The following is a 25,035-nucleotide window of genomic DNA, read 5'->3' as shown; positions in this document are numbered from 1 at the left end:
GTCATGTTTACTTAAGATATACTTCTCGAACGCAGCGTGGTAGGCTGCCTGAGTGTTATTTCATAAATACGTCCACAAATTGCGTCATCTCCTAGAAGAGGACACACGCCAATCCTCTTGTAAGAACAGGGGACCACCATAATAGACAGTGTCTAATTCTTACATATATATATATATATATATATATATACACACACGTGTGTATTTGTGACACTGAGATGGGAAAACATTCCCAGACCGGGGGGGGGGGGTATTTCTACTCCCACTGAACTGCATAAGAACTCTGAACTTCAAACCACTCATAACCCAGTTAAACCCACATAAACCAGTATAAAGGTGATTATCTGTATATATGTATGTATATATGTATGGATATATATTTTCCACACGCATGAACAACTAGATTTCAGACTAGGCTTGGGATAGCGTTATAAATGAACATCTGGACATTTGGCGTGTTTCTGTTCTACCTGTAACGCAGGTCTTTCCCATGTAGTAGTCCTTGTATTGTGATCGATGTAATACAATCTCCCTTTGTCATCTTGCTTTTCCTCCCAACCTGGCGGCAGCCCGGATGATGTAGGCAGTAGCTGCAAAATACACAACGCATTACCAGGAGAGGTGGGTCCTGCCTGCCGTTACCCCAACATCGTGCTTCATAGACCCTAGAACCCTGTATCACAGATACCTTCATATTCTCAGCAATAAGAAAACCTGGCAATTTGCACTGATTCATTATTTTTTATCAAACATTTAACATTATATTTAGCATATATCCAATATAATAAAAAAAAAATTATATTGAAAATAACAATAGTGTACAAATATTAGATGCCTGCATACGGGGGTATATTTAAGGGCAATTCCTACCATTTAAAAAAAAATATTATAAGTAGTAGTGCATTCAAAATAAATAGACATAAATATTGCACTGTATTTTTTGTTCTAGATTTTACATAATATTACGTTTATAGGCAGCTGTATAGTAGTCTTTTTGTACTAGCTTTGCTATCTTAGCCCAATCTACTAGACTCCTTATCATTCTACATGTGATAATGAATAGAATAGCTCATTATTTATCACTCTGACTAATGAAAGTCTATGGAGGAAAGGGTTTCAGAAAGTCATTCTAGATATCGTGAATGATAACAGCCGCCTCCAGGTCTGCAAATAAAGGAGGTTTGTTGGCAAAAGATAAAATCAAACAAAATGTCATCAGTACTAAATGACATCACTGTATATAGAACTGTATTTAAGGCTCAAAGAAAGACATTTGCTGTTCTATGGGACCTCCTCTTTAAGCAATTTCCCAAAGCATGCACACACAGAACAGACTCTTACAATCGGTATTGTAGGGAGTTCCTCGTTAGTATAGGATTGCAAGCCTTCTCTTCTGTTGGAAAGGACCTTTGTAAAATATATTTAAGATCTTGTTAGTGAAATAAATATAGAACTGACATGCGTTATTGGAAAAGAACTGCCCTCGATGCAAAGATACACAGTCTGACATGAGAAAACATGTTACATGTAATTCAGCAGTGGCGGCAGGACTAAAGGGACACGTCATATAGCAGAGTGGTCCCTTTCATCTCCTCTCAAATACGTGGGGGGATTCTGTATTTGTCCCTGTCCCTGTCTCTAGCTGTTTGCTATACAAGATGTGTGTTTGGCAAGTGATTTACTTTTTTCCCAGGTTAAAAGACAAAAAACAACACGAAGAATACTCCTGAGGAAGCCGCATTTGAGGCGAAACGCGTAGAGGAACGGACGGATCGAGCTCCCGTCCCTATACTTTTGGACTTTCACTATCTTTTACTTTATTTTTTATTGTTTTAACTTTTAAAAGAACGGTATAGGCTTAGCCTATACATTTAGTGTATTTTATAAAATTGGGCATATGCCCAGAATAAATTCATTCTTTATATATATATATATCTCCTCGTGGTGGATCAATGTATATACTACTCCCATACACAAGCACGTGACCGGGAAGGATTGAGGACACCAAACCCCTACACGCCTGACACATCGGTGGCTGACTGTAAGTGCAAATCCGTTCTGGCGTGCCAGACCCTGCTGAAAATACCACACCATTGTGTTCTTTATATCTTTGTTTTTTCCACATATGCTTCTTACACGGAACGCAGTGGCTATACACAAGGCTTGATCATCTCATTTAAAGTGTGAGTGCATACACACCACTTTTTATACTGAGAGGCTTTTTTGACATACTACACTATCATAAGTATTTTGTTTGTTTGTATTTCAAATCGAAAAACCGATCAAAAACACAAGCGCCCCCTACTGGACCAAAATTATCTTTTCTAACACCGGGAGAGTGTTATTACGGGTTGCAGCTGTGTATCCGGTTTTAAAGAAAGGAAAGTATTTTTTGGTATTTTTTGTTATTTTTTCTTGGACACTTTATTGACACTGGTTTTCTCACAACTTTTCGTTTCCAGATTCATAGCTGGCAGACCCTGAGATATCATTCAGTGTGTGTATTCTTAACAGCGGAGATATCCGTTCTACAAAGCTTGCTATAATCCTTGATGTCACTCCAGCAACCAGGGCAGGGGTTTTTAGGAAGCAACACTGCGAGGAGGAGACTGGCCCAGTCTGGTGTGTTTTGGCCAAAACCGGACATAACCAAACACAGACAGACAAACTGCCACGTATTTGATAGACATACAAAAGACAGCATAAAGTATCTATTGTACTAAACAGAGACTGCAAAAGCACATTGGTGTCCTCCCTATAGAACGGCTCACATTTGAATTAAAAAAATAAAACAAACTAATAGTCATATGTTATGGGACCAATGATCAACTCTCTGTCCATCCTTCAGCAGCACATGTTAATCGGGGAGAGATCTGCAGAAATCATGGCATAACATTACTGCCACCATTCCTTCCTCTCCAAATTACACTTGCATTACAGAGTTGTGATGTTCTCAATGCAGTTTTGCCAGAGCCTTATCAGAAGTATGTGAGAAATATGATGTATTAAGCGATGCATTACATATTACAAGTAAGAACTTTATCACAGTTGAAAGATGAATGGTGTAGGTCAGAAGTGACCAACAGGTAGCTCTCCGCTCACACAATTCTCAGCTATTCTTTGGGCAGCAGCATGCTACCAGGGTTGTGGTTTAACCACATTTGGAAGCTACCTGATGGCCACCCCTGGTACTTTTATTACTGGGCATTGGTTAACTACTTGGGGCAACAGGGGTATAAACAAACCTTGTTCTTTCAGACAGATCTATGTGCCCTCTCAGAAAAGCCTCAAAGTACATGGCGCTGTCAGATTATCATCCCTGGTGATGCATACCTTTTCCATGCATTCACTTCCATTTTTTTATATATCTGATTCAAGATAGGCTATACTAAATAATTAAGCAAGCAAACCAAAGCCTTAAGCGCACGTTTCAGAGACCACATTAGTGGGATTCATTCCCGAAAGAATATTAAATGGACCTTCTCCAGGAAGATATTTTTGGATTTAGTGGATCTGGAGTTTAAATTCATAAATGTAGTCAAGCTGTGTTATTGGCAGCCCTGTAAATGGATCTAAGAAACATGTGGTCATAGGCTTACTTTAAACTCACGGTTTCCATGGATTAATGGATAATACAGTAATCACTGCAATTACAGTGCACGATTTCACATAATTACTTGGTATATGTACTGAACTGGACAGTCAGATACATAAAGGAGCGATGCCAAGAGTAAGCGTATGAAGCGGGTCATGCAATCTGTAATAACCATCTGACGGGGCCAGGTAAGTGACTTACAGTGATTGCTCCTTGCCGGCCACTGGGTGCCGTCCCAGATATATTGAGGTTTATGCTGAGCTCCTCCGTGATCTGTGCCAGTAGGTCATTGCTCTGTGCAGACTGAGTCTGAGTGCTATGGTTGCTGTATATTGTTGCTTCATCCTCTGTTATTATCTCCCAGCTCTACAGGATGAAAAAGAACAAAACGATGCAAATAATTCAATGTGGAACATGTTCTCTCTGATTTCTACTGATGGTCTGTCAGGGAAATTAGAGGTTATTGACAAAGTCTGGTAATCTCACAGGGTAAGACTTATTCTTCACTTAGCCTTTGCTTTATAAATACTGAGCATCCTGCGTCATGACAACATTTTTCATCTCACTAGAAATCACCAACAATTTATAGTGAATAAACCCCCCAATGGGCACATTTGCTACCTATTGCCAAAATACCGTGTCAAGTTATTATTAACTATTTGGATTTGACAATCCCGTAATGTGCTAAACAATCACTATTAAAATACGATAGCCAGACAAAACGTCTGCCCCCACCATGTTTTACCTCTGGAGACTCCCTGGTTTCCGGGCCTTCTGTTTCTTCTGAGATTTGCCTCCTGGTAGTGAAGGCGTGCTGAGCTTCAAGCTGAATATTACCACTGTCGGAACCCGCTGAGCCGTCTCTGAAAAATTACATTGGTAACTATTTAATCTTTAAGAAACGGTCGTGTATTTTTTCTGGTAACAGACTAACACTCTACATTGCTACTGGAATCTTTTAAAAAGCTTACACCATACAGTCATATTAGTGATTTCAAAGATTTTAGGGTCTGGGAAACATCCCCGCAGGCAATAGAACGAGTGCGTCTCTATAGGGCTTTGCAGATACAATTTGCCTACAGTATGGATGGAACATGGGCAGCGTATAGTGATCTGTCAACAATCTACACCAGCTCACCAAAGACACACTTAGATATGATTGACCATCCACAGCCTGTATGTAATAGAAGATCTGGTAACTAGCACATTAATACGTATATTATTACATTAAAACAATGTGAAATTAATTACTGGATTCACATACTGAACTGTAGGACGGTGCCACTGTGTTCTTCTAAACTGATGGCTGACATAGTACGTTCTGCCAAGGATATCTTGTCTTTCCTCCCAGCCTGGAGGTAGCGGTGATAATTCCTGTTGCTGCTGGGGTTGGCAGGCATCTGGTTGGTCCAAAATAATCCAGCCAGGCTGAAAGAAAAAGTATGAAATGTGAATAACCCAACTTTCCATGTTGGGCAACCGCTATAGCATGCCCGACACATTAAACTTTCATATAATGCATACGACAGGATTGTTTTTAATGTTAATAAATTCACCGACATAGCCAGAAGCCCCAATTTCAAGCCCATAATTAAATCATGTAATTAATGAAATCATGTAACTATGTAGTTAGAGCTTTATTTTATTTTAAACAGTTTGAAGGGGATAATTTTAACTTGATTGCTTCAATGGGAACTCAACTGTGCAACCTCGACAAACAGACCGAGCTGGCAGGGAGTTCCTGAAATTCGACTTTCCATGGCAGCTTGAAGCCCACTTTCCATCAACTTTTACGTAGGCCTTAGAATTGAGCATCTGTAGCAGAGCTGGACCCAAGTTTACATGAGTATATATGTGATGTGGTTTTCAGGTTCACTTGCGAAGAGATCCTTCTTTGCAAAAACAAAGGGTTACGTTGCTCTACCAAACATTCTTCAGGTTATGTTTGCCAGACAAGTCAGCGGGTTTTATTAGGCTGTGTGACAGCTGCAGGAAGCGAACTTCAACTAAGCTTCATTTTCATATTCATATTTAACATACTGACATGCCTGAGGCCAAGAAACCCCAAAGGCTTGCCCTCTCTGCAGAGTGATGGTAACAGCAGCAACACTCAAGTTAGCAGATTTAATGCCCCAACTAAAGATCTTTTGGTGCGGATATACAAAGGTCATCTGCCTGGAGTCTCCTTACTGCAAACTCATTTATTCCATCACCCCCACAGACAGACTCTTCCCTGATCCCTGTTCTTATTGACCTTATTATTATTTTTTTAATTGACTCCTTCTTTCCCCATTAGAGGAACAACTAAAACAACTCCTGTTGGCTTTAAACAACCGAGGGCCAAGATTATAAGAACCTGAAAATCACGTCACAAATATACTCATTTGAACTTGGGCCAAGCTTGCCTGCAGATGCTCACTTCTAAGGCCCTGGGATCATGTAAAATGTAACAGAAAGTGGGCTTCAAGCTGCCATGGGAAGTCAAATTTGAGGAACTCGTTGCCAGCTTGGTCACCATCTGTATCTAAGTTAAATTACCCTTTTAAACTATTAAAAAAGCTAAAGCTACATGATTTCATTATTTACATTTTATAGCATGTCCCAATCCACTTTACTGAGGATAATATACTTGACATATAATGCACTGTGTATAATAGAAAAACAAGCTAGAATATTTTTAAGATTAAAAACTAAATGTACCTCCAACTCTTCAGCCTGTTCTGGGTTATCTTCTTCTGATCCATTGTTTTTAGGCAAATAAGTCATTTTTAACCTAAGATTTCCTTTGACTTTAGATTTGTGACTGTTAGGAAGGAAGACAGAAGATCAATATTAACAACCACCACCATATCTAAAGCCACATTTTACATGAATGTAAGCTCTCCGTGTGCTCAAGTTTATATTTATTTTAATTATATTCTCCACTAAAAAAACAACAGCTGCCAAAAGGATTCCGGGTTTTTAGTCAGTTACCTTATACCGCAAAAGGGCATATGACGGAGGTAAAGCGAACACAAACCTTAAACCATAATATGTGAACGGGAACCTATTGAGAATGGTTATAGTTAGTAAATACAAATATAGTTAGTGCAATGACAAAAAGCGAAGGGCAGTTTAATCTCTTTTAAAACTGATTTTCACTTTTAACCTTTCATAGTTGGTTTTATGACCCACTTAGAGGAAATAATGTGTCCAATGACAAAAGACGATGAATCCGGTTGGGTTTTCCTGCAGAAGGCCAACTGCTCCCCTTGGCCAGTTAAAAAAAAAAAAAAAAAAAAAAAAAGCCAATCGAGACAACAAGCTTTATTCACTAAATGCATCATGGTCGGGAGAGTTGAAGTGTCTATGCGTTATAAAGGTCCATCCCAAATAACCTTCTGCTGCAGGGATCAGTGGGACTTCGTCTCTTTATACATTGAATTATACGTTATGCACTGGCCCTGTTACTGGAGGAACTTTCCAGTGCTGGCCCTTTATAATAAATGCTGAACCCGCAACTCTCCCTTTAGTGAATATACTATGTCCATTCAGTAGTGAATCTATTGCATATAGCCAGAATTCTCTATAGTCTTACATTACCGCGCTTCCTATAGCTCTCAATGCAAAGAAACGTATTATGAGTGTTATTATTTTCAAATGTTCTTTTGAAATATTTTGTCAACTACAGAAAAAGCAATGCCTTGCAATTGGATGGATAAATAAAAAAAGAATCTGTTACTTATACCCAGAAGAAATGTGACTTTGTAGCCAAGGGTATTAAATAGCCACATAGAAATACCACGATATAAATGAAATGGCTGAAACGCTGCATAAATATTTTGCACCGTAGAATGTGGTCGGGAAGTATGCAGGGACATTCCATCCCAGTGCCCGAAGAAAAAGAAATACAGAACACACTCCGATCTTTGCTTGAAATAAGCAGCCCTGTGTTTGGGACCTCTGCAAATAAATGTGCAAATGAAATCATTTTCAGTCCTCCTGGGACTAAAGGGTTCGACACACGGCTTCAGTTTACTACAAAATCCATGCAGGGAAAAAAAAAAAGCATTTTAAATATAGAATCTACTGAAACAGATTAAGCTACGCTACGTTTTTTGTCTTCTCTCAAGCGATAGACACATGAAAAAAATATATAATATAAAAAAAAAAGAGCCAGATATTGAATAATGGCCAAGACGAATAAAAATGTCAAACCAAAATTATTGCTGAAACAGTGGATAGAATGGGCACTGGCTGACACTCATATAAACAATGCCGGGAACAGAATGTAATATTAATCTCTGCCGGAGATAATAGAATAATTCAGTGCAGCAGGTGGCACATTACTGCATGTCCTCATTCTTCTGAACCTCTCCAGAACGGCAGCATCAGTTAACTCTTTACAACCACTACAACACACGCATTTCTTAAAACTACCATTTAATATTTAAAAAAGGGCAGTGGCAGAACACATGACAAATATATATATATATATTTCTAAAAAAAAAATATATATATATATATACATATATATATATATATATATATATACATATATATACACACATATATATATATATACATACATACATACCCACACACACATACAGTGAGTGAAGGAGCGATATTCGCGTAGCTTTTTGCCTATCCCATGCATGTTTAAATTCCCTCACTGTATTAGTATCTACCCCTTCCTGACGGGAGGAAGTTCCTTTTAGTTAGCATCCTCTTGGCAAAGTAAAGCGTCCTTACATTACATCTAAACATCTGACCCTCTGGTTTTAGACTATGGCCCACGCATATACGTTTTGAGAGAGAATGATTTTCTGCAAGGAACCAGCTGGCAGACAGTTCACGTTTGTACATAAACCCCCCAGATACTGTCTCACAGTTCTAAATATTCATTATCATATTATACGTTACTACATTTAACCTGTAAAGAACTCCTATGTACGCGTTTGTTTGTTTTCTTCAAGTGAAATTGGATGAATATTACTTTGAAATATATTTTGGGAACCTCCAAGTTGGTCATCAGGTTTCTAGAACCTGTAGATCAAGCAGGACTCTCCTTACCAAATGTATCTCTTGGTCTGTCAATTTGTGCTTCGTTATACCCTTTAAATGTATGCACCGAAAGAAGCTCTGTGTAAGTGGTTCGTGCTGTATAAAAGAAATAATTCTAAAAATAATAAAACAGTTAAGATCACTGCTAACATCTTTCAGTTGGACATCACATAGAATGCAACCTATTTTTTCCTGCATGTCGTAGGACCTCAAACCTAACTCATATAGTTTTGAGTACAGCCGTATGTCTATCTAATGCATGTTCACAGATGATCTATATAAAGAACAAAAAGATTCTTCAGAGTACATCTTGCACATATAAATTTTTTCTCATATTTACATACAGTTATCTTTATTACAAACTTTAAGGCACTTGAACTCACCTCCTCGGATGAAGAATGAAGTCTTTAAAGGTATATGGTCTCTCCAACCGTGGATTTTCTGTCTAAATGAAAACATACACAGATCATAAAAGCTGCATTCATCCTGAGGTTTTCAAAATATATGCGGAGATATAAAAAGCAACCATTCATGTTTCAATACTAAAATTCTATTGAAATTAAAATTACCCAGCCCGAGTCTGAAAACAAGTTTGTGATGATCAGTACAACCAAAGGAAAATATTGACAAAAAAAAGTTTAATGGATTACCTAACATGTAAACACACACAAACAATCTGAAATAGCTTGCCCATAAAATATATATACTGGGTGTTTTTTTTCTTCACTTATTGCTTGTTTGTATATTATGTATATTATATACATCTTTATGCATGGCGTATAGGGGAGGGATTTCAAGAGCCACTGGAAATGTCATGATAAAACATGCGTGTTAAGCATGTGCAACATAAAATTGACATAACAGACTGTGTTTGCGTAGTACAGCGGAGATGAGGCAGGTCAAGGAAGGTTTCTATAGTCTATTAAAAATATTAAAGGGACACTCCAGCAGTCAAATACACTTTAATGCATATGATAGCGGAGTGGTCACTTTTTGTGAGGTCCCTTTTCCAAATGCATGGGGGGATTCTGCAGGATCTGAAGACACACCAAAGAAGACGGCGGCAACTGCAGGGGTGCGGATCCTGTGGCAGGCAAGTGCTTGAATTGTTAGGTAGTTTTGAAAGAATGCATATTAAAGTCCTCGTAGAGTACTACTTTAGAGCGCATTCTTCATAGGGGGGTGTCGGGAACAATAGACTTTTTAACATCATTTGTAAAGGAAACAAAAAATGTGCAATAGCACCGAATAAAAACATCCGTGATTTATTTTTTAAATATACAGTGATAGGAAGGAGGATGACAGACCAAGCATCTACCACATTATACATGTTCTTTCACCATCGCCTGCAAAGTGTTAAAAACCTAAAGCTAAAGTCGGTGTATTAAGAAATATAAGGCTGGGAACATACTCTAATGTGTGTGTTTCACCAGATTACTCTATTTCAATTCAAGTTATCAAATGTAATCCTTAAATGACAGTGTCATCTTCTCCAGAGAAGTATCCTTTATGAACCATCTAAATATAATTCAAGCAAGTCAGTAGAGTTTCCCCATCGTGTGATATCGAAGCTGTCTATCCTTCGTCTCAGTAAAGTACAGAAATACACTGAGAGCTTTAGGGAAATACTTGGTCCAATCATTCATGTATGGATAATAAATAATAGTTTACAGTCAATAGAACGATTACAGTAACAACTGCTTGATACAAGAACGGTTTCTGGTGATCTAAGCTCCAACGGTTTGCTTTTAAAGGCTTATAATGTGTGGGCATAAGGAAAGACCTACTGTACAGAGTGCTGCTAATGTTCAAGCATATCTTCATACTGAAGTATTAGCAAATCTCCTGGAATAAAAAAAGTATGTGGACTGTAACATGTGTTCCCAAAGTCAACTAATTGCAGAGGCTTAAAGATAAACCAAACTAAGATGCCTGCAATAAAACCTAGTCAAGGCTATAAACACTCTGCCTGCCTGGCAGCACATCCAGTCTGAATCGCTTACTGCTAGCAAAACCTCTTCAATACAAGACCAGGGGACAGCGAAAACAACAAAGTCTTTGCCAAGTCACAAGCCACTCCGCTTGCAAAGGGTTAAATAATATTCTACAGGCACAAAGCCCCATCCTGGCTGGTCGTGTGGCAGCTTCACGAGGAAAGCAAAAAAGCTTTTAGAACTAGTTCGTCCTGCTGTGCTTTGTACTTGAACTAAGGACACATATCAGCTTTAATGATCAAAGAAATAAAAAGAGAAGGCAGGCGTATGATCAACAGATTAAGTTTACAGAGTTACAGAACAGAACGTCAGGCTCAGGAGAGAGAGAGTACATACTGGTAACTGATAAAGAGGAATATCCACTTGACCAAGGAAATCGTCTCTGGTCTGAAAAAGAAAACAATAAAGGAAAAAAATGGTTATAAATCAATAACATATCTTAATGCTAGGTATAGCCTATTGACAATGCCAAGGGGAAACACCATACAGTTTAAAGTTTTGTGGGGGGTGTTAAAACATTTTGTACAACACTAATGCATTTTTTAAAAGGAATATTAGTCTCAAACACAAGCTTAACAAAACAAAAATAAAATAAGGTTTATACCTGTGTAGTGTGTGTCTTCCGTAGCTTTATTATTTTATTTACTGTGAGTGTAAGGCACATATGTTTTACATATACGTGTTTGGAATATATACCTACATACACACAGTAATGTGCAAACATTTTAGGTAGGTGGAAAACAACATTGTAAAGTAAGAATGTTTTCCAAAAAAATATTAACGGAAGAAAAATCTAAATCAAATCAATATTTGGTGTAACCACCCTGGGCAAGTGTACCTAAAAGAATTGATGCTGTTTTGAAGGCAAAGTCGGGCATCTTGTAGACATACAGTTAGGTGTATGATTAAATAATTATACCAAACAGGTGCCAATGATCAGTGATTTAATGTGTAGGTTAAACACAATCATTAGCAAATAGAAACAGCTGTGTAGCAGAAATCAAACTGGGTAAGGAAAAGCCAAATTCACTAACAAAGTGAGGTTGCAGAAGACAGTTTAATGTGAAAGGTCTTACACCATGGCAAGACTGAGCACAGCAACAAGACACAAGGTAGCTATACTGCATCAGCAAGGTCTCTCCAAGGCAGAAATTTCACGACAGGCAGCAGTTTCCAGAGGTTCTGCCCAAGCTCTTTTGAAGAACCACAAAGAGAAGGGCAAAGCGGTTGGTCAAGGAAGCGTAGTGAAGCAGATGAAAGACACGTCCTGCTTACTTGGAAGATGTCCAACAGAGCCATAAGCTCAGAATTGGCAGAAAACAGTGGGACCCTGGTACACCCATCTACTGTCCGGTCAGAATTGGTCTTCATGGAAGACATGCGGACAAAAAGCCATACTTCTGACATGGAAACAAGGCCAAGCGACTCAACCATTCAGAAAAACAGGAACTGGGTGGCAGACAAATGGCAGCAGGTGCTCTGGGCTCATGAGTCAGCATTTTAAATATTTGGCTGTAGCAGAAGGCAGCTTGTTCACTGAAGGACTAGATAGCGGTACAAGAATGAATGTTTGCAGGAAACAGTGAAGCATGGTGGAGGTTTGGGGGCTAAATGTCTGCAAATGGAGTTTGGGATTTAGTCAGAATCCTAAGCAATACCATTAGAGAGGCATCTGATTGGCCCCAAATGTATTCTGCAGCATGACAGTAACCCCAAACATACATCCAAAGTCATTAAGAACTATCTTCAGCGTAGAAAATAACAAGGAGTGCTGGATGTGATGGTATGGCCCCACAGAGCCTCCAACATCAAGTCTGTCTGGGGTTACATGAAGAGAGAGACGCAACTGAGGCTGCCTAAATCCACAGAGTTTTTAGTTCGCCAACAACCAACCTGCCAAGTCCCTTAAAAAACCTTGAGCACGTGTACCTAGAAGAATTTAAGGGCAAAGGGTGGTCACACCAAACATTGACTTGATTTAGATTTTCCTTTGCTCATTCAATATGTAGTTTGTTAAATGATAAAAAATGGGCTAAAACATATGCGTTTGTGTGTGTTTATAGTACTGTGTATACATATATATATATATATATATATGCCAAAAGTGCTCTCGTTAAAATAATGTTTCACCTTTGTCACTAGACTGTACGACTTTTTTTTTGCATCAGATACACTTTCAAAACCCATTGTTACATTATATATATATATTGAGTATACCAGCGCAGTATAAGGGTTATAAAATAACACTCATTAATCACAGCACGACAGGACAAAGAATACCAGCACCAAGAAACTTTTGGTTAAGTCACACAGTAAGGATTTACTCCTATTGCAAAAGCATATGTTATTTATTGACAAAACACTGTGGATTGTATGAGAAAAGCAGAAAACAGATGGCGTTATCAAACAGCCAGAAGTGTTTACCGTGCACTGATTTAAACAGAAACCCCCAATAGCCACAGAAATGATAGAAGTTTCCATTTTCAAGCATGCTTTCAATAATAAGCGTTTCTGTTTAAAACTACTACTAAAACTCTACACCAGCATTCCTTCCAGAAACAAAAACACACACATATATATATACATATATATATAATACATATATATATATATATATATATATATATATATATATATATATACATATATACACACACACACACACACATATATATACATACACACTGTATATATCCAGAACTATCTATGCATATATAACTGTCACATAACTATGAGCACCTCCTTAGTTTAATTTTGCATGTCTGTACACCGTAGAATTTGGTGAACAGAATTTATCTTACAAACACCGAATACGCCAGCAGATAAGGACCATTCGGCCAATCTAGTCTGCCCATTTTTTTGCTGATGTGGAGACTTTGATCATTACCCATGGTTTTGTCTTAGATTCAGGAAGGCTTCATGCCTATTACATGTGTGTTTAAATGCTTTCACTGTACAACTTTCGCTGGGAGGCTGTTCTGCTGATCTACCACCCTTTTAGTAAAGTAAAAGTCCAGGCTAAAAAAAAAAAAAAATATTAGGTATTGAAAGAGATCCTTACAGATCAGATATTTTATTACATTAAAAGCAATTTAACATAAATATTGATAAAATAAAAAAATATGCAATTACTATCAGATTACTGACATTGATCTGTGGATCTGATCCTTTTGTGCGGATGCGCACTCTCACTCACTGTCACACCGATGGGAGGCGTTATTTGCTGCAGAGTGAAACTGGCAGCAACTGACCTGAAAGAACCTTTGAAGATTAGTTTTAATTAACTCTTTCAATGCTGGTGCGCCACAAGAACAGGCTATTAACACAGATTATGACTTGGTCCCCACAAGCCTACAGGGACGGACGACACAAGTGTTAACCCCTTCAGTGCTGCGATCGTGGCATTGAAGGGGTTAATGCTACACAATAAGCTCTCACGGAGCGATCAGGCAGCATAAACACATTTTACTTGGGTAGAATACACGCCACCCTTTCAAGACTCCTGAAAAGGGGGTAAACTGTGAATAACATAGCCAAGATTTTACAAGAACTATTGGAAATATATGTCTGAAAGGAGCATAGCGCAAATGTTTAAACATTTCGGAAAAGCATCTTTAATATTTCTTAAGGGAGAACGGTAAAATCACAGACCAATTCCCCCCCCCCATAGTGACAATTCAAGTACAAAGTCCCCCTTGAACATTTTGAGCCATATTTCTGTATATGTGGCTATTCAGAAACGTTTCAGGCACATTCTTCACATTACAGACGCTGTCCGTGTTTACGTACAAACTAGAACATGGCACCGGTAATGGAAACATAAACACGACACGTACACCTGCAGCCGCTAATTACCAAAAATGTGTTATTCTAAGGTGCTGTGTGCAAAGCCACTCGGGGTGCTGAACCTGTAAAAGGGGTACCTGTGCCAACTTTCCTTATTAATCTCAATGCCTCTCTTCAATAAAGCACAGAAAATCAATAAGCTTGTATGTTTTGCCAGTTTCAGAATGCATATTCAGATGGTCTTCTGCACAGAAAGCCTACAGTTTCAGGATAGAGGAGAGCCTGATTTTTATTGGAAAGCATATAAAATATCAGCCAAAATAGAAAAAAAAATGAAATAAAAATAAACACCCGACCGGGGCTTTCACTGTGACTTATTAAAATACAGATGAATCGTTCTCTTATAAAGCCCCGCATTCTTTCTGCTCACACACCCAGATATAAACTAACATTGCGGACGTCCATAGAGTAAATGGCTTCTCACAAGGACACAGGAGGACTGACCGTAGAATAGTTATTTTAAATCGACACAGAATGTTTCTCTGCTCACACTAAAAATACATTTGGCTGCCACAATTCTACACTACTTATAAATACCAATATTTGGCGCAGTCAATTTAAAGACGCTATAGATGGTACGTTTCTTATAATATACTCAGACCCTGGTTCCCACGTGAAATCGCTGGCAATGAAAGGGAAGGAAAGTGTGGCCAGATGACGCAGAGCCTCATTTTGTTAATTGTTAATTTTGATTGTTTCCAACAGAGACAAGGGAAATAAATTAACTCAATTTATTACCATATGACAAATCTAATGAACTCATTTTCTAATTTATTTAGAAAAAAAGGTCCAGCATCGCTGCGGGGGATCTGGATCTTAGTCTCATAGTCAGACCTATTTGAGGTCTGATTATAAGATGACCCCGATTATAAGACGAGGGGTATTTTCCAGAGCATTTGCTCTGGAAAAAACCTTGTCTTATAATCGAGCAAATACGGTATCTAACTGTAGTCATTAAAGGCTTTCACAAGTTAGTTTTCATGGAGGCCAACTGAGACTAAACAAATGAGCGGTGCTCCAGGAAAGATAATAAGGCTAGGTCCTAAAATCATATGCCTGACTCCCATATTCTGCACCAGCTTCTCCACGTTGTTGGAAGACAGGGGTCGTCCAGGATTCCAGTAGTTTCAAGCTAGCTAAAACTGGCACTTGGTTAATATGTATTATTACAATCTAGCATCTGTAAAAGGACACAGGACGCTCAAACAGGACACTGTGCTTTATGGCAGTGCTAGCCCATTAAAATTCCTCAATAGTTTCATTAGTCGAAAGGTCCCCTGGTCGTAGGCAATATGATAAGCACCTGGGCTTCTCTAGTACAGTCATGCAAGAGAACAGAGATTTACACATATACATGAGAACATATGAACTGTGCTATGTGAAAACTAGTAATGTATTTTGTTCTTAAAAATGTTTTTGGATGATACTAGTTATATATTTTTGTAGGAGTCTCCTCTTAATAGATTAGTGATGGCTGTAGAATATTACAATGTAGATTTTAGATTACAGCAGTCCTTATACTGCTGCTTATGGAACAGGACCAGGATGGATCCCGGAAGGCATGCAAGTCTTAGCTCCCAAAGTTTTATTGCCGGTGACTATTTTTTTTGTGAAGTTTTACGCTGGTGTCTATGAAGGCGTCTCTTTCTTGGCTCAAAATAAGGCATATCTTTCCTTGACCCCAGCAGGGAATAAAACCCCATGAATTTGTAACTGTAACAACATCTTATATACATCAATTAGGATCTAAGGAGTAAAGTGATGTGTTTACATTACACAACGGAAAACCCTATCCACATGTTCTTCTCTCGTACTCTGTTTAGTAAAATAGGACCAAAACACATCTGCAGCGTAACAGAGTATACAGTAAGCTAAAATCAAACCATGTTTACATTTTCAAAGCGGGTCATCCATCTGCGGATGTTAAGCAACATATATTATTACACAAGAAAGGTGTCGGCACAGCATGTCTCTGCACAGACACAAACTGTGAAAGAACGAGTTCTTACAGGGGTAGGACAGGATATCCAATACATAATCCGACGACTCTCCAGCTATAGCTACACCAACCATTTCCCAAACAAAACTTAACTGGGGGTGTTCTATTATAAATATGGGAGAGATCAGGTGACAACATTAATAGGATATCTCATGTTCAGATAAACTACGTAGAATGTACTGCTCGTAAGAACGCATTCTACTCCCGCATTCACACGTGACTCATCAAGATCTAATCTTGAAGTAAAATAACTCCCAGTTTAGAACGGGACATCTGCAACATACACTACGGTTGTTTTTTGCTAGCCTAGGCTGGGGAGCGAGCAGCAATCTGCCTCTAAAGTATGCGAAACCCAGCGTTCCAGGTCCTTACGAAGTTTGGCGCTGGGATATGACATCATACCCTGGAGCTCAGAGATAAAAACACTGGCCATGTACATGAGTCTATGGAGAGGCAGGGGTTCTGCCCTGGATCAGGCCTAAAACAGCATCCCAGATAAACATACTGCTGCAGCCATATAATATTACCCTTTATTTAGGGCCAGCTGTACAATGGAGATGGAGATGTCTTCGACTGACTGAAACCAAACGACAGTTGTGGACAGATCTTCTCTAGAAGTTCTAATATTCCATATTACTTTGCTATGCACATGTTCCCGTTTTATAATGAGTCAATTTGTTCTCAGTATACGGCACCCGGCCTGTAGCATCTGTGAAGGACCCACTAAAAGATACTGTTATGTGGTGGTTCAAGCAGATGACACAGAAACAGGTGATGGTTTATAATCCACACTGTCCGAAAAAGAAAAAAATAAGCCAAAATAACATTTTGTGGGGAATCTCATATTTTATCCCTGTACGTCAAGAAGATGTAGATCTCTAAACCAGGGTTCCCCTACGCCATCGTACATGAACACTATATTTTTCCAAAGGTTACTAGAAAACAGCCTTGAATAGGGTTAGACTACACTTGTGAGAATACCCGTGAACACCGCATTTACTCAACAATGCCCTGTCTGTGGTGTTCACGCACATTTCATGTCAACTTTGCTTAGACTCATCGAGGTTTTGCCTATTTATTTTACTACCATCATATAAGATAAAGGAAATATTGTAATGACTATAAGCATGTATAACTGTTGCAGCATGATATACCTTATGGTACTTATGGTGAAGGACAAACTACTACAAACTCCCAGAAACTACTATTTATATTCCCCAAGTTCATGGTAAATAATGCCAAAATGGTCACAATTATCTTCCCAGGTTCAAAAGTAACTCAAAACAGCACTGGCAGTCTTAATGTTTAGCATTCAAAGAACTATGTCTTTTATATAAAAATATTTTGGTATTTGTCCCCAATATCAATGTTTGTGCCAACATTATAAAATCAAATAAATATTGTAATTTACTGATATTTTATGGAGTGAATGTGAAAACTAAAGAGTCATATTTCAGCACACAACATAACACAAGGAAAAACTATGAAATTTGGTTACACAAATCTTATAAAAGAGCAGTTTTTAACTGTCTGAGGAGCGAAACATACTCCAAACGCCAAACCTGCCAAGAGGTTAGCGGTAATCCTCCCTGAAAATAAAAAAGCCCTGTCACTGCTCTCATGTGATTAGACGGATACCCTTAAATCCTATGGGGACTGGTCAACTCCCTCAAGCCAAACAAGTTATACATTATATATATATATATATATATATATATATATATATATATATATATATATATATATATATATTTTATATAGGAGTATTCCAAAACCCTACTATGGTCCGTTCTCGAAAGACTATTCATAAGACATTATAAAGATTAAAGAATATAATAAAGAAACAAATTAAAAGGGAAAGCATCACATGGATCATTAGCACAACACTGACTTAAATCTTTAGATTTAAAATCTGAAAGCATACACAATATTACAGTCTCTTAGCAAGGGTTTAATAATAAAGAAAACTTGTTCCATTATCCTCATTATTTGTTTTCCCCCATTTTATTGGGGAAAACATTTATCAAGGCCACATCAATACATTTCAACTCCCTCACTTCACTGCTAATTTCAAAGGGCCAACACTGGCAGGTTCCTCCAGCAAGAACATCCAAGCTGGCCCTGTATAATGTATAGTTTAATGGGTAAGGACACTGAAGACATCTCAGATTTAATTATGCATTAAACAAGGAAAGCCAAGACCTCCAGCAGCAGAAGCTCACTTTGGTTGGCCCTTCACAATGTCTAGTGAAGTCAAGAAGCTGAAAGACCAACTTTTAGTGAACCCCTCTGCTTCTCCGAGAAGAAACGGAGACTTCTGAGAATTACGCTGTGTGTTACATGACATAAAGGAAGCATTAACGTTACAAAGCAGCCCGTAACAAGCTGTTGATTATCAAGGCAGGGAACCTGATATTATGCTACTTGGAGGCTTAAACCTGGGCACACACATGAGGAACGCACAGACCTTTCCGAGTCCCTGCCCACAGCACTGATTTAATTTCATGACTGCTGTGTACGGATAGCTGGCATTACTAAACGCTACTCTAATATCAACGTGTTAAATTTGAGCCTGCGCTCGGCATATCAGTGTACATGACCAGACTAACTGGAGTCAAGCAAAATATTTTGGGAGCCGTTTATTTTTATCTGGCTTACAATGCTGTACTATTAGCTGGGTAGAAAGCATTGAAAGTCGCCGTCACTTTAAGGTACAAAATGCTAACTCAAGAACTATACATCAGACACTCAACGCAACTTTTTATGCAAGACATTAAATTAAAAATATATATACCGAGAAATGTACAGCTCCAAACATAATCACTCCAAATCCACGCATTTTTAGTCCAGGGCTGTATTTACAACATAAGGATCATGCAATCCTGCATTCATAAAGTTAAGGTAACATAATGACCAAGTTGTGGAGAATCTAGGGCACTTCCATAGTTTATCTGAATCTGAAGTATTTTGAGATAAAAGGTATTTTTTTACCCTGTAGCTTACATCGAACTGTTAACTCGCCTTATACTCAGAACGTCAATCGATTAATACTAGGCAAGCAATCGTGGCAACGCAAAATAAAATCCAAGGGTAAATGCACTCACCTTATGGAATTTCACAGAAGGCTTATTAGCCAATTCACTTCTGGGGTTTCTTATAAATTGTTTTTTGTAACTACTTATCCTGCTTTCATTTCCAGATGTAAACTGTATGTGCAAATGAGACGACCCTAACTTTGGGGAATTATACTTAAGACTGGAGGAAGACATTTTTTGATGGGGCCCGTCAGATATGCTTCTTTGAAAAAAGTGATTTGATTTTCTTTTGGGAACATTTTTCATTCCCCGGTCTTCATTAACACTTATTTGACATTCGGAAATCTTATGGGGAGGGGAGCACGCAGAAGTGCTCCGCACCAGTCTAATATGACTATACTGTGGGGTACAGTTTAGCTGAGGTTCATCTTTATTCAGTTTTGATTTCCGATGGCCTCTGGTAGTTTCATTACCGGCAGATAATGGCCTCTGGTGATTAATATGAACAGAAACACAAGGAAACTCATCTTTTGCAGCTGGAGGATTCTCGGGGGCATGCAACAGATGCTCACTCTCTTGTATCGAGTCATTCAAGTAAAGCGGTTTAACGTCCCGAACTTCACCAATAGTGCAAGTAGTTTTGGAAAGACGAACTCCATTGACAGCTGTTGAAAGAAAACCCTTTGAGGATGCTTGCTCCTCGTTATTTGGAAGCTCGTGAGAAGACAGCATTAACTGGTAGGATGTTTGGTAGGATCCTCTGTTTGACGGAGGGCTCAAACATGTTGGGGATGTCGGTGGAGTGTCAGAAGGACTTCGAGGAAAGATAACCAACGAAGAACAGCGCCTCAGTGGTAGTTTAGTTTTCTTTCTTGTAGGCAGTTTTACTACGTCCACCTCCGCGTCTTTGTGATCTTGGTCAAATACATACTTGGTACCACATTGAGGAAAAACCTCCTGCAGGTTATCGCTCCTAAAGGTAGTCGTCTTAGGTTCTGTGCTACCACATGTTGGATTGCCACAGAACATGTTGCTAAAAAAATTGCCTTCACCTAAAGAAAGAATGCAGCTACTACTGTCGCTTAATATGCTGTTTGTACACGAGCCAGTGTCACTTGTAGTACTTGTGCAGGATCCATAATCACTGCTATTACTACTGTAAGAACCATTGTCACTGGCCCCAATGCTACCCAAGCTGCCATTACTGGCCGGTGCGCTGCTCGGAAAACTCCTGTCATTTACCAATGGGTAAAAGCTATCATTTCTGCTTACATTATAAGTACAATTAATTCCATCCTTGCCAAATCCAATATCTTCAGTAGAAGGCTCTATGTTTCCGGATTGATGACATCTACTATCCCTGCTGGGTTGCAAAGAAATCTGCAGGGATGTACTCTTTTTGCCGGGTGGCGAGCGGTTATCATCTTGATGCAACGTATCAGTTTCTGGCGATGATGGCTGCTGAACAGCGTGCCTTGGAGACAGCCTCATTTGTATCACACTAGGTGCAGAACTTTGAGAAAATCCTTCAAAGCACATGTGGATGTTACTGTCCAAGCCATCTCCGGGGCTTTCAGGCAGTGGATCAGTGTTGCTTCTTCTTGTTGCAAAATGAAGTCTTAGCCGTTGTGCCATCTGGTCTTTCCGAACATATTATTGATCCAGAAGCACAGCGTTCACAGCTTCTAAGTCGAGACCAGATGAAGCAGAAAAACATCTAGGGAAGTTGAACGTTACGGAGCGCAACCCCACAAACCTGCGGCACGCGTCCCAAAGAAACATACGAGGACGATGAGCCAAGGGGAGAGCAATGCACGTCACGAACAAACACACCGTTCCTTAGACTACAGTTTCCACGTCGTCTTGAATTGCTTATACTCCAACTGCATTCACTTACCAGGCACTTGGTTTCCAGCGACCTTTAAAGTTCAGCTCTGCTGCAGCATACTGGCTGAAACACTGCCAACCTTGTTTCAATTAGAACGTATCCAATTTGCATGAATGAGTCCTTCCCAAAAACAAACAGCCCACTTGCATTTTAAACCAAAGAGTATATTCCTGCTCGGACAGCCCTGGCTGAACGCATGGTCCGGTTGAATCGATATGTCTTTCCTGACTTTCCTCCGCAGCGTACAGCCTCTAATATTTTTACCCGCACAGATTGAGTTACAGGAAGTTCTAAGGAATGGAGTTCCACATAATCGAGTATCAAAGTAGGGATTGAATTCCCAAAAACTCTCCAAAATAGGAAACTACTGAGCATTAGGCTGTGCAGGAAACCACCGGTATTCATTTAGGTTTAAAGTCCTACCATCAGGGGAGAAACAGACTAAACTTGCTTTTTAATATTTCTCAATGCCAATATTTATAGGCAAATAAAACTGGTTTGCATGTTAAAACAATATGATTCGGGCAATGTAATTTCACATGCTCTGTACAAAAAAAAAAACCCTGAAACCCATTAAAAAGATATGTACGACGTTTACTTGAAAATACGCAGTGGGTTAAAGGATGTATTTGGTGATTTTCATAAATTACAGATTTAAAAGGATTTCATATAAAGCTGAATCTAACATTGTCACACATAATGCAAATGCAGATGTGTTTAGTCAGTATAGCATATCTAATAAAAGAAGGAAAAATGCAAAAACCACAGGTATGCATATTTTTTCACTGCTTTCCATAGAGAAAGAAAACCTATTTGATCTGTGCTATGGTGGCATCTAGTGGCACTACCAAAAACAATTACTAAAGGTTTCATGAGTCAAAGCATACAGAACCCCCCCCCAAAATACATTAGTTCTGAGCGTACAATGCTCTGCAAAACCAATACATTGACCAAAAATATTTTTTTCTACCATCAAAGTGCACAAATTAGCGTTCTACTCACCTGTGCTCAAGAAAGAATAAAAGGGGCCTGGGAGTGAAAAACTATAGCTTTTTGTTAATGACTTTTCTATAAGATACTTTGCTTAACCCCTTCCACCCTTCCTAACATTACATATAGTCCTAAAGAAGCAAGCCGTAACACCTATACAGGTGGCATTGAACATAATAACCTAAGAAGTGGTGTGCGCATTTGAACAATTGTAACACTGTATGAATATGGAAATATCACTCCTGTCTGAAAACCAACTAAATATTATTGGAATTGAAACCGGTTATAAGAAATAGGCACATAATTCTAACCTGTGAAATAACTGCATAGAAAGTTATACAAACATAAAACACGGAAGAATTAGAATCAAGAAGTTAATGTCAACTAGACATAAAAAAGACTATAGGATAGTGCATGAATATCAGCAGATAACATGTTTATCTTGACCCACAAATCTATACATCATTGAACAAACACTTATGTACAAAGAAAATGTACAAACTCTTATAATGCTTTTGGTGAGCATAGGTCCAAAAATATGAAAAAGTATATATTTATCAAAAACAGTAAAACCCAAGGCCTCCTTCTTATATTAAGATAAGCCAGCAGCCGGGAAGCCAGACACTCCTCATTACTGGATACATTTCATAGCTGGCATCTCCGTATTGGAAATCAAAAATGGCCTCTGTGCAGCCACAGCCGCTGACTCTGCTCTTCAGAATGGCCACATTTCTAAATTAAGAGCATCATTTGCCAGAGTTGGCCGGAGTTAGACAGCTTCTGGAATAATGTCAGGATTCCGTGAAAAGAAAAAAATACCTCTTGCATACACAAGAAGCAGCATACATTTAGAGTTACAGGAATTATAATGCTACCCAGTGCATTTCTTATATTATAGCTAAGATAAAATTCACACAAACTAATTGACAAACTCGGGGGTACCATGTACAGCAAGCAACTGGCAAAACAGGAATTAAAACTACCCTGCAAGCTAGAGAACAACATTATTGGACTGGCCCTATACAAAAAGTATATTTATATATATATATATATATATATATATATACACATACCGTATTGGCTCGGATATAGGCCGCCCCCGTATATAGGCCGCACCCTAAAAGTTTGGTGCTTTTTTAAAGAAAAAGTTTTTTTCTTTAAAAAAAAGCACCAAAAAACATGCTGCCACTCTGTCCTCTCCCCTCCCGAGATATGCTGCCACTCTGTCCTCCACCTCCGAGATATGCTGCCACTCTGTCCTCTCCCCCTCCCCGAGAAATGCTGCCACTCTGTCCTCCCCCCCCTCGAGATACGCTGCCACTCTGTCCCCCCCCCCCTCGAGATACGCAGCCACTCTGTCCTCCCCGCGATATGCTACCACTCTGTCCTCTCCCCCCCCCCGACTTACCAGAGCAGACTCCCGGGTGTCTTACGGGGCCGGAGGGGGACATCTATGCACATCGTGTATACAACTCCCGGTGCCGGCACTCAGCGGAAGTGCCGGCACCGGAAGTTGTATACGCGTATTGCGTAGATGTCTTCCGCCGGCCCTGCAAGACACCCGGGAGTCTGCCCTGGTAAGTCAGGGGGGTTAGAATGCATCGTGCGCACGTTCACCGGCAACGGCGCATCGCCGCTGCCGGTGAACGTCCGTGCGATGCGCTTAGACAACCTCCCGTGCCGGCACTCCCCCCGTGGAAAGTGCCAGCAGGGGAGGCTGTCTGAGCGTATCAGACAGCAGGATGCAGGTCCCCTGAACCGCTGCGGGGGATCTGTATCCTAACCCCGCTGCCTGCCCGGCGCCCGGGACTGCATGTCCCGGGCGTCGGGCGCTAGACCCCGAATATAGGCCGCACCCCCACTTTAAAGACTTAAAGTGGGGGAAAAAAGTGCGGCCTATATTCGGGCCAATACGGTATATATATATATATATATATATATATATATATATATATATATATATATATATATATATATATATATATATATATATATATATATATTCCTTTTTGTTTTCCTTTCATGACTACAAGTATACCACCAACCTTTTTACACCTGATGTACCCGTTTTTACATACATGAACATACATGAATGGTTGGCACTGAAGAGTTACAAATGCATGACAGACTGCAGAAAGTCTAAAAGGTGACAATCAAAGGTACTGGGTCAGCACAATGTCAGATCCAATTAGAATATGAAAGAGTCACCTCCAGAGTGCGGGACCCCAAGAATTTGCCCATTTGCTCGGAAACTGTGAGATTTGAGTAAAATCGCTGGCATGCTCAAAAACTGAACGGTAATTAGAACGGATTAAACACCAACTAACATAGTAATATAGGCCTGTATAATACAAACACAGGCACGCGCACACACGCACTGTACCAGATAGGGGCAGGTTGATTTGATTGTCAGAAAGGGGCTACATTGTTATGCGGACTGCTAGATTTTAAAAAAACAATCTAACAATTCTTCACAGGAAAAGAGAGGTACCAAATCGAGGAAAGTGCTCTGGTTATGAAAATAATTGTTATTTCAATAAACTCATAGCCAAAAGTACACATAGTTTGCTTGGAATGTCACAGCGTTTATACGGAAACGTACCAAGCGATTTTCATCAAATACTTCAAAAAGGATTCTGTGC

General features: G+C 39.2%; 1 protein-coding gene across 5 annotated transcripts in view; it reads right to left on the bottom strand.

The window, feature by feature from the left end:
* The window catches only part of NEDD4 (NEDD4 E3 ubiquitin protein ligase), a 51,399-nt gene that overhangs the window by 13,710 nt on the left and 12,654 nt on the right, over nt 1–25,035 (bottom strand). For 2 of the 5 annotated variants that reach the window (XM_053462935.1, XM_053462937.1), the window contains exons 5-13: nt 24,996–25,035; nt 10,972–11,022; nt 9,025–9,086; nt 6,296–6,398; nt 4,860–5,023; nt 4,341–4,458; nt 3,797–3,961; nt 1,342–1,407; nt 471–590 (exon numbers count right to left, since the gene is read on the bottom strand). The exon at nt 24,996–25,035 is cut by the window's right edge and continues 14 nt beyond it. In XM_053462935.1, the coding sequence (XP_053318910.1) occupies nt 471–590; nt 1,342–1,407; nt 3,797–3,961; nt 4,341–4,458; nt 4,860–5,023; nt 6,296–6,398; nt 9,025–9,086; nt 10,972–11,022; nt 24,996–25,035 (889 nt within the window). Of the gene's footprint in view, nt 1–470; nt 591–1,341; nt 1,408–3,796; nt 3,962–4,340; nt 4,459–4,859; nt 5,024–6,295; nt 6,399–9,024; nt 9,087–10,971; nt 11,023–19,584; nt 21,532–24,995 lie in introns of those variants that run through there. The other 3 variants (XM_053462932.1, XM_053462933.1, XM_053462934.1) reach the window with 2 other exon arrangements.

The sequence above is a fragment of the Spea bombifrons genome, chromosome 4 (assembly GCF_027358695.1).
Source record: "Spea bombifrons isolate aSpeBom1 chromosome 4, aSpeBom1.2.pri, whole genome shotgun sequence".
NCBI lineage: Eukaryota > Metazoa > Chordata > Amphibia > Anura > Pelobatidae > Spea > Spea bombifrons.
Note: the sequence above shows the minus strand (reverse complement) of the source record. Positions and strands in the feature narration are given on the sequence as shown.